The sequence below is a fragment of the Copadichromis virginalis genome, linkage group LG6, assembly GCF_057382275.1.
Source record: "Copadichromis virginalis isolate Kocher_CV1m ecotype Utaka linkage group LG6, C_Virginalis_male_GT1.1, whole genome shotgun sequence".
NCBI classification, from domain to species: Eukaryota; Metazoa; Chordata; class Actinopteri; order Cichliformes; family Cichlidae; genus Copadichromis; species Copadichromis virginalis.
This window is the reverse complement of record NC_140623.1, coordinates 2,997,333-3,015,614: the sequence shown is the minus strand read 5'-3', so window position 1 is coordinate 3,015,614 and position 18,282 is coordinate 2,997,333. Positions and strand designations below refer to the sequence as shown.

The following is an 18,282-nucleotide window of genomic DNA, read 5'->3' as shown; positions in this document are numbered from 1 at the left end:
GAATGAAAATACTAGATACTTCAGTACACCTTAGTGCAGGCTAAACTGTGGTAAAGTTCACAGTAATGCACTGGACTGGTGCAGGACAAGGCGTGATAATCATGCTCAATGCGAGGTTACAAGGGTAGCGGACATTAATTCAAGGTACTGATGCTGATTAGATGAATGAATTTTACCTTTTATAGCAGCTTTATAGTGTGTAGAGGTTGGAAATGAGCCATATAGCTTATTGAACAACTGGTTATATCTTCTTGAATTCACTAAATCAGTAAAGACCAGTGAACTGGAGTCAGATCACATTCAAAATACAAAGTGTAAATGTTCAGTATGAATCCAAAGATGTGACTTGTACTTGAAAATGAGTTTATGCACATTTACCAATCTTGATCCAGCTGGCTTTCCATCAGCTGTACTTTCCCAGTTTGGGCTAAATGACGTCCCTTTTGCTCCAAACACATTATCCAGTCCACATCAGTACAGTACTCAGCCTGATTCATTTTCAATGTTCTCAATTTTTTGTGTATACACATCTATATCTTGATATATAGATAGACTCATTTAAAATCTAACTTCCACTACTCTTATATGAATACTCTGGTTGTATATGTACAGTAAACAAACAGTCACATAAATTTCAGCCTTGTTTTTATTGTTCGCTATCGGTACAAAAAAAAGAAAAGAAAAAAAAAAGGAAAAGAAAAGTGTACAGCATGACTGCATAACCAAGAAGGAGACACACTTTAAAAACAGGCTAGTGACAAAATATAATGAATACCTGGTTCACAGGAAATGAGTCAGAGCGAACGTATCAGCATCTGCTTTGATGCTTTCAGACTAACCTTCCCTCTCATCACGGTTTTGGTTGATGATGCTGTTAATTTCTTGCACGATGAGTCAAAACAAAAAAATAACAATAAAGATACTTGGATAATATTTCTTAAAACTCATCAGGGACAAAAATAAAGTTTAGAGAAAGGTACAAGAAAGAGGTCCAAGAATCTTTACAATCAGAATAAAACATAATTAAGAAAATATGAAGTACATGATGAATTTAAAGTGACAGGTTTGGCCTCAAGATACTGGACAAATGCTGAATACAGAGCTGCTGAGCTACCTGGGTCTGTAAGGAAATGTAACTATTTCCTTATAAATAGTATAAATGTAACTATTCCCTAATAAATAGTATAAATATAACTATTTCCTTACAGACCCAGGTCTGTAAGGAAGTCTATATTTATTGCTTGTAAAAAAAAAAATTGTTAAAACAATGATCGCTGATTTGAAGTCATTCATCTCTTTAGTTGAAAAATGTATAAACTTATAGATGTTTCAAGTCACAGGAGAGCAGCTTAAAAAGTTTCCCAGATACAGTTTTGCTAGCTTGGGTTCAGAGTTTGCATTCAGAAAAAAAAAAAGAAAAAAAAAAGAGGTCACTTGATTTTGGAGTTTAAAAAACAATCCCCCCCAAAAAATCAAAATGTAGTCTTACACTCCAGGTAAGAAAAAAATGTTTAAAAAAAAAATCTAAAATCCAGTGTTTCCCCTGAATAAGCTTCCAGACCAACATCTGCACACAACTCTTAACTCGATCTTGTTATCAGCTCATTAATGCAGTATGAGACGGTAATCAGCTACAGAGAGATGCAGGGAAATGTTGCACTGACTCATAGACAAAATTACATTAAAAAGGTAAAAGAATAAATTAAGTGTAAGTAAGTTAAAGATCATCACAGCTTTTCCAGACAGCTGTATCTGGGGAAGAACAATCACCTTTTTGGTGCCTGAACCATATAACCGTATAAAAGGTAAGAATCAACCCAATAAATGCACAAAAACACTAAATTAAGTTAAATTAAGTTATGAAAATTCCCAAACTGTAAATAGTTGCATCCCTCTTTTGTTGATTAAGGCTTCAGATAAAGAGTCAAGAGTCGTTCCTAATCCAGCGGGCTTTGGAAGATCAGTTTGACACAGCCGGTCTCCCTGCTCAGCGGCTGGATGCAGAATGGGCAGGCGGCATGGAAGGCATGTGTGCCATGTGGCAGCGGGATCTGGCTCCAGTACACAGTTGTTTTTTCTGAACAAACGTGGCCACAGGGGACAAAGGCGTGGGTAGGGGACTCCGCATCGACGTAGAACCCCGGCTCGCAGCCAAGCCACAGTGGCACATAAGGGCCCCTCGCACGGCACATGGGGCACTCCCGCTCCTGACACTCTGCTTCGACCTCAGGATCACAGCGCCCTCCCCAGCCATGGTAGCCATGCACATGGCCGCAGCGCAGGTATGCCCATGGTTGCTTCTCATCCAGGACGTCCTTGCGACGCAGGCTGGGGAAGGCCAGTGTGTTGAAGCCCACGGGACACTGTGGCCGCCCGGCATTCAGCTCCTGCCGCAGGGCCTCCAGGTGTTTGACAGTGGGAGTGAGGGACAGTCCTTCGGCCGTGCGCCACAGCAGGGTGGCACCACACAGGTCGATAAGAGACCCATCCACCAGCTCGTTGGACTCAGATTCCACCTTGGAGGGGGCATTAATGACCTGGGATTAATGACCTGGGCCTTGCGCATGTCTGTGTGTAACAGGTTTGCATGTCTTTGTGGGGACCAAAGATTGTAAGTTTACTATGCTTGTGGGGACCAACGGCCCTTATGGGGACAAATTCCCCTCCCCCACGTGTTTGAAGACATTTTTGAGTCTCAAAATGTGGTTTTAGTGTCAGGGTTACAATTAGGTTAGGATTAGAGTAAGCAGCTAGGGAAAGCATATCAATTAGATGTCCCCACGAGAATATGAAAACACAACTGTGTGTGTTTGTGTGGTGTGTGAGAGAAAACAGGAGTCGCTCACCATATTCCCCCTCTGCTGAGCTGATCTGGTCTCCCGCAGTGTAAAAACATTCCCACAAACTGAGATTTCCCTCCATTGACCAGGTTTGGAGTCCTGGCAGAAGCCGTGGCGAGGATGCATCACGAGAACTCCATTTGTCGTCAGTGCATCCATCTGCCCATCCTGCATTCTCCACTTGGCTGCCTTCTCCTATGAAGAGGTCAAATGTATGTTTAGCACATTCAAACTGAAGAAATGTTATCACAGGAAATGAGCAGTTTGTGCATTCTACCCCAAGGAAGATGTTTTTAGACGTGTCAAAGCCTGCGGCGTAAATTCGTGCAGAGTAAGGTGGGTTTCTTTGGCAGATGATGCGGCAGGCAAAGCGGGAGATGGTGCTCTGAAGTGTCTGACTGTCAGCTTGGTTCTGACCTCCAGGCACAGTATCCGTAACCACAAAGTCAATGGGACTCTCTGTAGAACGGCCAATCTGTAATTACACAGAGACAAGTGCTCATGTCTTGCTTGTTTTCAGTGGTGTTCATTATGCTACCTACAGAACATATTTTGTGGTAGACACCACTTTAATAAAGAAAACTGACATGTAACAATGTCATTCATCCAGTGTTCACTTTGACCTAAAAATCTTACGTGGATCTTACGTGGTCAGTACACACAAACAAAACAGTGAAGAAGGCGCAGCAGCGCCTCTTCTTTCTCAGGAGACTGAAAAGATTTGGCATGAGCCCCCGCATCCTCAGGACCTTCTATCACTGTGCCATTGAGAGCATCCTCACTGGATGCATCACCACCTGGTATGGCAACAGCACCGCCTACAACTGCAAAGCTCTCCAGCGAGTAGTGCGGTGCTCTGAACGGATAATTGGAGGTGAGCTTCCCTCCCTCCAAGACATCTACAGGAAGCGCTGCCTGAGGAAAGCGGGGAGGATCATCAAGGACTCCAGTCACCCCAGCCATAAACTGTTCAGACTGCTTCCATCAGGAAGGAGGTTCTGCAGCATCCGGTCCCGTACCAGCAGACTGAGAGACAGCTTCTTCCATCAGGCCATCAGACTGCTGAACACGTCATAGACACCTCAGCTTCACTACTGGAACTTCAACATTATGCACTCCATACTGTACAGTAATGCCACTGTTTTGCACGTCTCAACTCTGTATATTTTATATATTTTATTTTATTGTTTACTCTATTTAATTTGTAAAATATGTGTATACACACACACACACACACACACACACACACACACACACACACACACACGTAGAAAAATATTTAGTATACACATCCAGAAATGCATATACTATTATATATTGTACATATATTATTAGTTTCAGATGTAGCCATTCTTGTATTTTGCTTGTTTACATTATTGTATTTTGCACAACTCTGTTGCTTGTGAAGCTCGCACACAAGAATTTCACTCACATATACTGTACCAATGTACCTGCACATGTGATGTGACAATAAAAGTGATTTGATTTGAAAAAGGATAATACTGAAAATCACAAGGTTGAATATCCATGTAGGGTGTATGCTTTTCAAAGTACACACCTGGAACATGTCTGTGTTGCTGTCATGAGTGTACTCCACCACCACTGTCTGTGCGCGAGACAGCGTGTATGAAATACTGTGCTGCTCCTTGTTGCTGACGGCCTTAACAAAACAAACATGAAAGAAGAAGCTCTGTTAGTGTGTTTAAGACATGAAAGAATTTCTTCTACAGCAATCGCGGGGATGTTAATACTGATGGAAGCATGTCAGGAAGAGTATTTTGAAACTGGTAACAAATTCAAGATGTTTTAGTTAAATCCTATTAAGGGCATGTTCCATTTAGAGCAGGGGTGCTCACACTTTTTCCGCATGTGAGCTACTTATAAAATGACCAAGTCAAAATGATCTACCCACTACAAAAATCCAAAACCTATACTTATTTATAAATATATTGAGGATTCTTTATATCTACAATGTATATACATGCATAACCGCAATATCCAATATTTCACAACACAATTAACTATGTAAATTTTTTGTCATTACCTGAGTTTACTCTGATGACTTGCACTGAATTGAATCAGCCAGGGATGCATAGTCCGGACAGTAGCTGCTGACGGCCAGGTTTAAGAGAAAAAACCGAGAGCTAAAAATTGGAGTTAACTCGCTGACTAGCTTGTCAGTTTTACTACACTTCGCGCCGCTGTTTGCGCATGCGCAGCGACCTAAGCGTCAGAAAAAATCTGCTGTCATCTGACTGGCTTCCCTGTATCAATCAAGTGACGGGATGGATGATAGGCTGGCATCTATTTTTTTAATGCCATGCGATCTACCAATACTACCTTTGCGATCGACTGGTCGATCGCGATCGACGTATTGAGCACCCCTGATTTAGAGCATCATATTTAACCTGCAGACCTTTAAGATAGAACTGATTAAAAGAGTTAAATATGCGTTCCATATTCATTGTAGTTTCCTCACACTCGTCATATTTAGATTAAAATACACCAGAAATGTGCCACTTTCATTTGTGTTGAACTCTCACCTTGGCAGCTTGAGGTGTGCATGACATGTGGACAGTGCTCGGTTTCACACCGTTGGCCTTATTTCTGCGACACAAAGCGAAGCGGCTTTTCCGCCTCCCCTTGTCTCCATAGGGTAGAGACCCATTACACCTGAACACAGAGGATAACGATGAGCAAAACTGCTTTATGTTCAGCTGCATTTCAAAAAGGCATTTTAATTTTAATAATACATTATTATGAATGAATGAACCAAAGACAATGGCAAATCAGAAAATCATCTCCTGGCAGCTCAGCATTTAAATCAACTTAGAGTATGTTCATCTAGAGTTAAGCAGTGAGTAAGGAAACAAAGGGTCAGTGGTGCTCCAAATATTAGGAATCAACCTGGGAATGGAGAGAGCAGTGCCTCCATTTTAATCCACTAGACTGAGGATATTTCAAGTCTACCTGAGCACTCGAAGTGCTTTATTCAACATGCCTTGTTCACTCATTTGCACAAGCACTTTTTTGTATGCTTCAGTGCTTTCTAACATTTACGCTCTGATGGATGTATCAAAGAGCAGCTTGGGGTTAGTAAGGATATCTGGTATGCAGACTGGCGCAACCAGGGATCAAACCACACACCTTCAGACTATTAGAGGACCTGCTCGACCTGCTGAGCTTCAGTAACGTGTCGGTGCTGATCATAGGAAGGAAGAAACGAGCAGTTGTAATTAACTTAGGCCACTGTCTCAATAAAAGTTCCATATAATTTTTTATTATTATTTATTTTTAGGAAAACACAGATTTAAAAAACGCTTTAAAGATTTAAACATGGTTATCCCAACTGAGCCTTCATTAAATCAGTCAAAGATACACAGGAAAGAAGGTCAGACACCAACTAGGGAGAAACCGAATGACAAACAGAACAACATTGCCGTCCCTTATGTAGCAGGTTTATCAGAGAATTTTCTCCAAGCATGGCTTCAAACGCCACCACACCCTCAGACAAAAACTGGTTCATCCCAAGGATGAGACTCCCACACACAAACTAAACAATGTAATGTGTGCTGTGTAGTGCAGTGAGGAGTGCTCAGACCTCTACACTGGAGAAACCAAACAGCTCCTCCATAAACGCACAGCACAACATAGATGCGCCACCTCGACAGGACGAGACTCAGCTGTACATCTACTAGATAAAAGGTCACTCCTTCGAGGACACCGATGTTCACATTTTAGACTGAGAAGACAGATGAACAGACCAGGTGGCTTACAACACCAACTGTCTGCCACCTATAACGCGTTTTTTTAAAAATCCCTTGTCAGGCGCCTCAACCCCAGGATGATTGAAGACCTACACAGATGTATTCAGTAAAAAATGTAATCCAAAAAATTTTTTTTACTCCAATTTCTTAAAATCTCTGCTTTAATGTTCGCCAACGTAACCATGTCTAATCTGATCCAATCTTAGCCTGCCTGGAACTGGGGCTGACGTGGTCTAAATCAGTGATCAGTTTTGGATCCATCCTGCTTTGCAAGTGAACTCCTATTCAGAAGACGGACTCTGCAGCTGCAATTAAAGCTCTCTTTGAAATACATTTTATACAGTTTAAGTCTTCAGACTCTTCACATCATCTCCAAGATGACAGCTATCTTTCCGTGTGACCGATTGCAACATGACAATTGATTCATTGATTGGTGTGTTCTATGGCTAAAGCTTTATTTAAACAGCGTTTGATAAAGTGACACACAGTTAGGTTTGCAGTACGAGGAAACTGGACAAAAATGCTCCTCTTAGACGGTCAGCCAGAGTCACAGAGTTAGAAAGATGAAGACTATAGTTTTTATTCTGAGCTGATATACATCTGTAACGCAACTGCTGTTTCAACCTTATGAGTGTGAAAGTTCTCAGTAAAGTGAGTTGGAGTTGAAGTTAACTCACTTTTTGGAAAAGAAGACCCAAAGCGTCCCTCAACTCATGGTTAACAAACTCAGAGCTGTTAGCTAAACCTGCAGGTCCCAGGTCTGCATCCAATAGAAAAACAAATAAAACGAAACTTCTCTGAATTTCCCAGAGAAACTGTTGCAGCCTCACCAACAACAAGGAACCACCTAAGAGAAATTTATGCCTGACAACCCTAGCAGCTTCACTTTCAGTTTTCTCTGCTAGTTTGTGTTGGCTAAACACACCGAGGCCGTTTCTCTGTAGTGTAGGTAAAAAGACGAACAGAGATATTGCCCAAACATTCCTTCCACAGCTTTCACTGCAGACAGGAAGCTTTGAGGGAGGGAGCAAAAAGTAACTACGGTTTCAGTCCAGAATTAAAAGCAGGATGCTGCGGTTGAGAGATTTATAGGTTATCCAACTGAGCCATTAGGATACCATTAAATGTGTCTGTTTTTTAAAAGCAAACTATCATGTTTTGAAAATTAACAAAAAACACAAAACAATGACAGCACCGCTGTTGTCCTGATGTGTTTAACATTTGAAAACACAATCCTGAATGTTATGGGGGCTCCAATAAGAGTCAGTTTAACTGAAGTTATCTTCAGAGTCAGGCTGCTGTTAGCTGCAGGTCAAGTAAACAGTTGAGACAAGCCATTCTTTCACTGCTTAATGCAAACTTCCTGCGTTTGAGATGAAGTACCAGCCACCTTTTTCTTAGACAAACACTAGCCACCCCAGTTCCGCTGTGGCTCCACTCTATGAACCACACTACAAGGTATGTTTTCACAAACTATGTGGATCTTTCTAATTAAATCTTATGACTAGTGTAATTGCCAGCCTCAGGGCAATCCAGACTGTTTAATTCCACGTGTGGTCACAATAATACAAAAGCAAACAAAAGGGCTAAAACCACAGCAGCCACCACGTTCCTGACCCGACCTCCCTGAACCGCAGGCTCACTCTTGTGTGCACAGTGAATGGCCTTTAGTCAGGAAGTCGGCAGCATTTAATGGCTGCGGTTGAGTTTCCCAACACACTTTAGTTATGCAGCACCCAACTGAATTTCTCACACTACAAGGCACATTAAAATAAAGAGACTTGCTTAAACCTACCCAAGTTTAGTCAATTTCTTACCTAAAACAGTGACGCTTATAAACTTCAAGGCACACAAACAAAGACTGCCAGGCCCTTTTAGATCAACAACAGCACAATTTGTCCTTTATACTACAGCTAAAGAAGTTGAATGTTACAACCAGGTTTAAGGATCGGTTATCAAACTCCAAAAATGGTTTTGATGACATCAAAAATATGTCTGCAATATCCAGCTGTTTTATCGTTTGGTTTAGAATTACTACGTACATTTTAGAAATTAAAAGGGATTTTAAAGAGACTTTTACCAAACACTAGCCACCCCGAGCACACAAGTTTCCAGGAACATATCTATAAGATACGGTCTAGAAATGCTTCAGATGGCCTCAAAAGTTTATCATGATATATCATGGAAGTTTGTGATTATGATATTTATAAAAAATATAGATAAAATATTGAAGAAAGTTGTATAAGTGATTGCAGCTTGCAGGCACTAAACTTTTTTTATAAGTGCAAACAAAACTAAGGATGTATCCCGTCTTCCTTTTCCAGGATTTTACTGTCATTAATGACAATCACATTCATGCCTAAACCCAATTAAAAATAAAACAGTAAGCTAACATTAGACGTCTTTGGCTTGCGGGAGGAGGCCAGAGTCCTTTACATGTAAATGAGTGGTTGTGACATTTATTAAAACATTTAGTTTTAGACCGCATTAAAGTCCCCTATCAGTTATGAATTTAACTCCTTTTTCTACATCCACTGTATAGAACAACTTTCTAGTATCAATTTCAAAAACCTACGTCGCCTTGTTCTCAAGTTATCATATTCACAACATTTTCAGAAAGCTTACTCTGACCTTGAGATTGAGGTCACTGAGATTCAAACTTGTCCCAGATTTTTTGTAGATGTGCCTCTGGTATCAATTTGAAGCTCCTATGCTGCTTTGATCTCGAGTTATCGCATTCACAAACTTAGGTGCCCACACCACCCGCCTGGCAGGGTGATGACAGTACCCCATCTTTCCACCTGAAGGGCTTTTACTCTGTGGGTTTAGAGCGAGTTTGCCTCTGTGGTCTGTGGGTTTAGAATGAGTGTGCGTACACAGTGTCTGCATTAACCACTTTTCCCTTTGACAAAAAGCAAATACGCAGATGTTGATTCCTGCCATGTCAGTTGTTCTTCATCTTACCATGACTGGGACTGCTGTATTAACCATCTCCACTGGCGGAAAAAATTCATATTTATTATGCATGTTTGGTTACTGTATGCCTTTTAAGTTTGATATTGAGACAACAGAACTCAAATGGAATCCCTCCTTACAGCTAAATCCCCCTGTTAAAAAAAATGTAAGAAAGGGTTTCCTCTTGTTAAGCCAAACACTGTGTTTTCACCATCGTTGATTTCTTGCCTGCATGTGTGCCTGTGGGTAAAATAATAGGATTTTGTTCCCTCCTTCCTGGAAGGTACAACATTGATCAAAAGCTGCTTATTTCCTACACATTCAACAGTTTTAAAAAGGATTTTAAAGAAAAAAAATGGTCTGAAGAAGTTCTGCTTTGATGACTTATGAATGTATGTGAACTCAGTAATTAACCGCTTACCCCAGAACGATGAGCTCCCCATATTTGACAGGTCCTTTGGTAGACATAAGGTGGGTGGAGATGTTTTCCTGACCCAGCGAAAACATCTGTGCAGGTTTCTGAAAAAGGCAGGCTGAGTACCATCAGAGATTCTCTACTGAAAGAGGCACACAGCCCGCCACCTGCAGACACAATCAGACCAAGGTTTATATTCTTGGATATAAAATCATCAAAAGTTTTCATGATTCGGTTTTAAAGAAAAATAATGAAAAACATACATCACTGAATATTCACTTTAAAAACATTTAGGCATTCATATAAACACACAAAGGCTTCAACACAATCCTATTCATTGCTACAATACACCCAGTGTCTTTGTACTGGGAGCAACAGTGGCGCACAATGTATCCATTCAAATCTACTGAGTGTTGTTGGGGTAATGCAGGGTCCATTTTATCTGTGAAGGCTGACTCACTTAGAAACACGCCAGGACTGATGTTATGTTCTTTTGTACTATGAAATAAACAAAAAACAGAAGAACAGAAAACACTTAACAAGCTGAGCCTGTATTCAGAATGCCAGCTCTGATGTCAAAAGGCCAAAGAGGACACATCATGATCATCTAAATCTGCGTGTTACACAATTATGACAAATACTGCACTGATCTCGACTGGTTGTCACACAGATGTGGGTATGTTGAAGGACCCCCAATTTTTTTCTTTGAGTGCAATCCCTAGAGTTAATATTCCAGCTTATGGAAAAAGTGTGGCAGATCACCGTCACAGATTCAGGTATAATTCCGCTCTTTGTTCAGCATTGCTAATATTCTGAAAATACCATTTTAATAATAATAATAATAATAATAATAATGGATACTTTATTGATCCCCATGGGGAAATTACTTGTTTTTCTCTGCATTTGACCCATTCACTCAGTGAAGCAGTGGGCAGCCCACTAAGCAGGCGCCCGGGGAGCAGTGTGTAGGGACGGTACCTTGCTCAGGGGTACCTCAGGGTAGCCGTTAAGTGGATTCGAACCGCCGACCTTCCGATCATGGGGTGACCACTTTACCTACTGAGCTATCCCTGCCCCCCATTTTAAGCAACGCTTTAAAAAAAATGCATTTTTTTCTTTTTTAAAGGGCTGTTTTTAAAAAAATATATATTTCTTCACTCAACTTTTAAGGATTTAAGGAAGAAAAACTATCAATGAGTGTTGGCTATAGTAACAGGCTAAGAAGGACACGTTCAGCACAGCTGATGGACCAGTAAACGTTGTGCTATGCAAGCCGACTGGCCATGACAGTGTTTTCCTATAATCACATTTTTCAGAACAGGGAAAAAACAACTCCGTGTTGAGAAAATAAGTACAATCCTGCTACATTAAACTCATCTTTGACATTTTACCTGACCAGCTCAGTTATTAAGACATTAATTTATGATGCATCTTTGTTACACCCCATCCAGAACTGACATCTGTCTCACTGCATTGAACAGTTTTCTCCATAAAAGTAACAATACAAATATTGAATGAGTGGAGAATGTAAAAAATACACCTGAGTGTGCAGATTAAAGGTTTTAGAAGATTCAGCTTCCATTTTTCCCACAATACAGTAGTAGTGTAGGTGACGCCATAGCTTATAGTGAAGCTGAAGCTGCTCCTCTTCCATGATTGTTCTCTCTGCACCCAGTAAAGCATACAAATGGCTGTTAAACCCTGATCTTTTGGTTGTGGGGGAAACTGGTTACATATTTGTGGTATAGACTAAAATGATTAACTGAATGTTTAGTGGAGAAGACTGTTCTTGACCTTTTAAGCTTATGAACAAAACACTAAAATTTCTGTAACGTTCACCAATATTTATATTTAGAAGTCCATTACAAAGCAGAATTGTCTACAGCCAATAAGTTCAGATCAGGCCTCAGAGCACAAGAAGAAAGAAGGTAGAAGGAGTAACAGTTAAGTTTGGCAAACATCATCCAACATAATCGTTATTACAGGCAGGACAAACTGAAGCCTTTACAGCATGTTTCCTCTTAATACCACAGATAAACGCATGATACAGCTAAGTGACGGGAAACAAGGAGTATATCAAGACACTATCAAGATAAGCTGGTATCAAAGCAACTTAGCAGAAAATGTATTAAAAGCTGTTAGGATGTGGCATTTCGCTTCTAGATGAAGATATGCTGATGGCGATAAGCGCTATTCTGTGTTAGCATGCACTGAAAAGCTGTGCCATTTCTTGCTTCCCGTCAGCCTTTCATTTTAGCACATACTTCCCACTCAGAAGCCTTTCATGTGTTTTCTGCAGTATCAGAGCTTTTTGAGTTGTTTCCCCCACTCAGGTGTCCTCATGCTCTTCAACTTTACAATTTAAGAATGCATGAACTTTAAGACAAAACAGTTACCTTGTGTATTTTCACTAAAGCAATTTTTAATAATCAACCTACTTTAAATACTGTTAGATAAGATAATCTAAAACAATTTTGCATAAATAAATAATAAAGTATTATTATTAATAATAATAATTAAACAAAAATATTAAAAAAATATATACATCCGTAAATGGTGTTATTTACCGATTCTTAGTTGCAAATATCATTCAACAGGGCCAGGACCTGCTAATCCAGGATAAACACATGCACCTGTACGTTTCTACATCTACAATTAATTATCAACTAGAGCTTTAATGATAGTGATAATGATGAATGTGTAGTACGCCACCTGCCTATCTTTAAATACACCGCTGAAGGCTGACACTAGCTATGGCTGAATCTCAGTTGTGGACAAGGACAGGGTCAACTGAAGATACCACAGACCAGTATATGTAATGATGCAGCCGTAACTTGTGTTTTATATTGAATAAAAAATTCTGACCCTTAAACTTTAGATCTGTAACACCTGCTGCATCTGCTGACTCAGGCTACGTCCACACGTACCCGGGAATTTTGAAAACGCAGATTTCTCTATGCGTTTGCACCTTCCATCCACACGTAAACGGCGTTTTCAGTCACTGAAAACTGAGATTTTTAAAATCTCCTGCCAGGGTGGATATTTTCGAAAACTCAGTTTTTGCATTTACGTGTGGACGAGAAAAACTGAGAAAACGGAGAAAACGCAGCGTCAAAGGTGTGCGCCTTTTTTGACGTCACACTGTGCACCACGTTATTGTTTTGGTTAAATGAATTTCTACAATACTGTTAATTCTACTCTCTGCAGTGTTTAAATGCTTACATACACACACAGTTACTGTCCCTCCACACATACGACTCGGTTCTGCTTCTATGCCCCAGCTTTGTTTACTTTTTCCCCACCGAGGCTTCTAGACTTCTGATTGGCCAACATTTCTGCACGGTTAGGAATCTAGCGCCACCTGCTGCTTTGGCATGTTCATAGCAGCATTTTCCTTCATTTCTGCGTTTACGTGTGGACGGGATTATTTTTTAAAACGAAAAAGGAAAATCTCAGTTTTCAAAAATACCCGTGTACGTGTGGACGTAGCCTCAGTTCATAGCGTGTGATTCACATCATCTTCATCACAGGCCATTCCTGTCTGGACACATAAGGTTAATCACTTAGAATAACTGATCTTCTGCATACTATCACCAAATGTCCTACTGTATGGATCTATCTCAGGTTTACATTAAAAGGAAAATGCATTAAATGAACTGAATTAATCTGTTGCTTCCTACTAATAAGTACATCAAAATATGTCACTTCTTCAAAATGCCGCACTTGCAAAAGGAATTATGTTGTGAAGCAGAAAAATTATCAACATTAAAAATGATTCTGAACAAATCTGTAACATTGTAATAATTATTTTACATTACACACTGTTTCCAAGTTCATTGCTATAAGAATTATATAGACACAAAGCTTTCAATTTCTGACTTCATTTGAAAAACATCCTATGGCTAAAATTAAAGATAAACCTTGTAGGATCTCCTTGCAGCTGACTGGAAAGCTTAAGAGGTAATGTGATTTCAGTGCATTTACAACAAAGCGATGTCCCCGTGACTATCCAATGCCCTCAAAAATGTCCAAAGTTTATTTCAGTGAAATGCAGGGTTGAAGAGACACAGTCACTATCTGTAAATTGACACCAGATAACAAGGTTGAGTTCTAAAGTGACTTCACTCCTCTTTCTCATGTGCGTCTTTTCCCTCTTGTGAAAGCAATGTAGATTCTGACATAGATGCTATGTTCATACTGCAACTCACTGTATCCCGCCTTTGTGACCCATCTCTCAATCTGTAATCAGCCTCAACAACACAAAGCTCAAATGGAGTCACGGCTCCTCACGCGACCTAGTTTGGGCTGCCGTTTCTCACCACTGGCATGGTGACGATTCAGCCTTGATGTCATTTGATGGAAGCGCTGTTACTTTAGGTTATCAACATCAGCCTCTTATAAAAGAGTACAAATTTTTAGTGTACCATAATTAATTAACTTAAGCGGATGGGTATCAGCTGAATACCTGACTGCAAACTACATTGTCTGCTGCCTTCTTAATTTTTAAACACACTTTTTTTGGAAAGTCAAGCTCAATTTCACTAGTCACACGTGGGCCAGATTACTGCCAGATCTGTTAAATCAAGATATCACTTAAATAGAATCTGTCCTACAAAGTGGAGTAGACTGAAAAGACTTCAAAACGCAACACATCTCACAGTCTAAAGAAACAAACACAGTCACTGACATCCACCAGCCAGAAAAGGTTTACCAACCATTTCTAAGGCTTTGAGACTCCATTGATCCATGGTGTAAGCCATTTCCCACAAACAAACAAAAACTTCCAACAGTGGGGAACCTTCCCAGGAGTACCAGGCCTACCAAAAACACTAAAAAAATTCATTGACAACTCATCCCAGGAGGTCAAAGAAGAAACATCATCTAAAGAACTGCTGGCCACAAAAAAATAAAATCCATAGGAGAGTACAAGTACAAAAGGGTAATGTCACATTTGCCAAAAAAACCATCTTAATGATAACCAAAGCTTTTCAGAAAATAGCCCGTAGACTGAGGAGGCAAAAGGAACTTTTTGGAAAGTTAACATTCCATTTCATCTCGGTATGAACTAACAACACTTCCTCTACAGTGATGTGAAACACCCTTGCAAACATTTGCAGTTCTTGGTGTCAAAAGTGCCACACCAGCAGGTTCAGGGGAAATTCACTTTCAGATCGGGCCAGGTATGTCTAAATAGCCTTTTTCCCCATTAATAAATAAAATCATGATTTAAAAATTGCAATTTGTAATTCTCATGCCATCTATGTTTAATATTACTTTACATCATATAATAAATGATGTTCCAAAAATAAAAAAGAAAGACATCAGAAACAGGGAAAATACTTTTCCACAGCACTGTACATTGAGCTGTTAGTCATTTTTTTTCTTTATCCACTATGAAAAAAAAAAACAGACTATAAAGACAGCAGAATAACACCTGACACAAACGGGTACCTCTATCTGACCACTATATTGTTTCATTACTGTGAAAGTAAGGTGTTTACAGTACACAAAACTGCAGAATATTCACTGGAATACCATTCAGGATGGCTCACACTTATTTAGCCAAGCCAGAACGCCAGCATGGGATAAAACCATTATTAAGATTAAGACAATCCTAAAGTGCAAAGAACTATCATGGCTATGAGAGTTGGAGCCCTTCTATGGCTTACATGTACATGATGAAACTCTTAAAAGAAATCTATTTTAAATTTATGAACTATGCTAGAAAATTATGAGTTTACTTGGAACATCCAACCAGTATTTCTAAAACGCTGTGATCTGTAACTATTATTGAGTTGAAATAAAAGATTAAGTTATTCTAATCTAAAGCTCAAAGGAAATGTCAGCCAAGAGTTGTGGGTACTATACAAGTTAGTTAGCAAAAGAATGACACAACAGGATAAACTCATGTACAGTAATATTAAAGAAATAACAGGGGGGTGGGGGCGGAGGTGTTGGATGTTTACCAAACCAGACCAGCTACAAGGTACAAGACCTATACCATTCTGTGATGATTCCACATAACCTCTGAAGAAGAAATACCTCCCACTCCACACACATACCGCAGATGAGCCTGCAGAACACGAGCAGGCATGTTCTGCAGATACCTAAGAGGGGTGTGAAAAAGTGGGGACCGGCCCAAAAAAAGTCAACATTTTCAGAGATCTCCTCACTCCAGTGGTAAAAAGTCAAAGACTTTCTGTTTCATTATCTGGGTGTTAATTGGCTCTCTGGTGACAAAGTTGGGACAACTACCATCTTTAGCATTTCAGAGTTCTCCCACAGATTCGCCCTCAGGATTAATATCATAATTTTTCTGCCCTTTTGTTTGTGAATACCAGTTTGAACAACAGCCACAGAAACGTTAACGTATGTAAATCAGCTATAAATTGTGATATTCTGACAATGAAATATCTCAATTTACGTAAACTGTAAGCATCACTTCTGTTTATCCTCTGGTGCAACTCTCACCTAGAACTCCTAAAACTTTCCAGGCTTTAGATCAACATTCGTCTTTGGAGATGGGCTGACACATCTGTAGGCTTTTAATATGAGGGGACAGTTGGACAAAAAGGGCAAAGTTTTAACATTAAAATGGGGAACAAAAGCATCGTCTGTGGGGACAGATGGATGCTCTGGTAGGATGGTGAATGCTAATGAGTCTGTGTGGCCAGGACAAAGAAGGCCAGCTGGGCTACAGGACAGGACGGAGTACCACCACGGACAGAGCCCTGTTTAAGACACTAAATATACACACACTATATGTTTTACCTAATATGAATAATAACTTCAAATCCTGAATTCAATGAGCTGCAGAATATAGCAATGCTGTGTGTACATTTTAATTAAATATCTGGAGTTCTATTTGTGGCCACTCTATTGTGGACAAAACAGTACGACACACTATTACAGAAAAGAAGCTATGTTAGTGGAGTCAGCAGACACTTCAGAGCCGTTTATGACACACATACACACAGGACACTTCACAAGTTACTACGAAAAGGACGTGTCACCGTAATTTATTACGAAATTTAATACCATATACGACCATAAAAGCGTCGATAAAATTTGATTTACGTTTTCCAAAACTCACACAATCTCCCCCCCCCCCAAAAAAAAACAACTTGTGTTTGGGATTTTGTCAGTGAAAAAAAAAAAGACGCTTATCAACCTAAACCTATGGCGCTTTCAACCTAAATCTTGAATTGTTTAAGAGATTGGTATACTGTTGTTGCCCTATATAACGTCATTACGGTAACTCGTAGCTAGTTAGCATTTTTCGATCGTAAAACTTGAGAAAAAGTAGAGAATGTGTTAGTTCATTAGGTACTTATTTAGCATAAGGTTACCACTAACTACAGAGGACTAAGGCGGCGTTAGTGGCGCTAACAATGACGAAAAGAATCAACTCCTTAGACAATTAACTCACCGAAGTTACAGTTCGTCTTAAAGCAGTCTCATGTCCCGGATGTCTTTGTTCCAGGAACAAACGCTGTTAGCCGTTTTAGACCATAAATGTCACAGTTACTTAAATGTTTACCAGGAGTTCGGCGACTTTTTATCGATTTTGTTCCTAACAAAACCACACTGAGCGAATGCTGGCTTAACCGTTTTCAAACTCAACTGCGCCTCTTAGCTATCAAGGCTACTGATTTCCGGTTAACATTTCAGAGTAAAACAACTTAACTTACTTGAATACCAAAATACTCAATACTTACTCAAATGCCAAATTGTTTTCAAGCTGAAGTAAATGCCAGTAGTATGTCTTATAAACTTGAACGTCTACTTTTAGTTTTTAGTTTACTCATAGTTAATTAAGAGAACCTGGTTATTTGAGATGGTTGCACCATTAACACTTGTTTTATTATGAAAATACAAAACCTGTACTTCCGGTTTTCTCTGCGGTCTGCGTGTGTAGCTGTGCACAAACAACTATGATTTTAGGTTTATGACTTACTGCAGCTGTTACCCCAATAAGACATCCTCTCAAATTAGTCAAATGTTTCCTCACATTAGGTCATTCAGCTAAATTAAAATCAAACTCTGAATCAGAATCTGAATACTTATTAATCCTGAGGGCAATGGTTTGGTAACAATCAATTAAAATATATATATATGAAAGACAGGAAATGTAACTGTAACTGTAACTGTAAGAAGAATGTAAACCACACAGCACAGATGACAGCACACAAGCATAAAACCTCCTGCGCATGAAATAATATATTTAAAGCCAAGAAGTCGGTAGTGAGCAAAATACGTGTCAAGTACATTCCAGGGACCTTAATCGTAAGCTGGGATAATATGT

The 18,282-nt window shown here is 39.7% G+C and overlaps 1 protein-coding gene across 1 annotated transcript; it reads right to left on the bottom strand.

The window, feature by feature from the left end:
* Window positions 1-628: 628 nt before the first annotated feature.
* LOC146706931 (E3 ubiquitin-protein ligase pellino homolog 1-like) lies at window positions 629-17,629 on the bottom strand. The gene is made up of 7 exons (XM_085458237.1): window positions 17,407-17,629; window positions 9,984-10,144; window positions 5,384-5,513; window positions 4,399-4,500; window positions 3,118-3,315; window positions 2,847-3,035; window positions 629-2,516 (listed from the first exon to the last, which is right to left on the bottom strand). Exons 2-7 carry the CDS (start codon window positions 10,067-10,069, stop codon window positions 1,938-1,940), a joined length of 1,284 nt encoding a protein of 427 aa, XP_085314363.1. The 5' UTR covers window positions 10,070-10,144; window positions 17,407-17,629; the 3' UTR covers window positions 629-1,937.
* Between the last annotated feature and the right edge of the window lie 653 nt (window positions 17,630-18,282).

Bases quoted from the DNA above. Each gene is read 5' to 3' on its own strand.
- LOC146706931 (XM_085458237.1), bottom strand. From the start codon at position 10,069: ATGTTTTCGCTGGGTCAGGAAAACATCTCCACCCACCTTATGTCTACC. The intron at 4,501-5,383 runs GTGAGAGTTCAA...TGTTTTGTTAAG, and splicing joins GCACACCTCAAGCTGCCAAG to GCCGTCAGCAACAAGGAGCA. The intron at 3,316-4,398 runs GTGTGTACTTTG...GTGTAATTACAG, and splicing joins GCAACACAGACATGTTCCAG to ATTGGCCGTTCTACAGAGAG.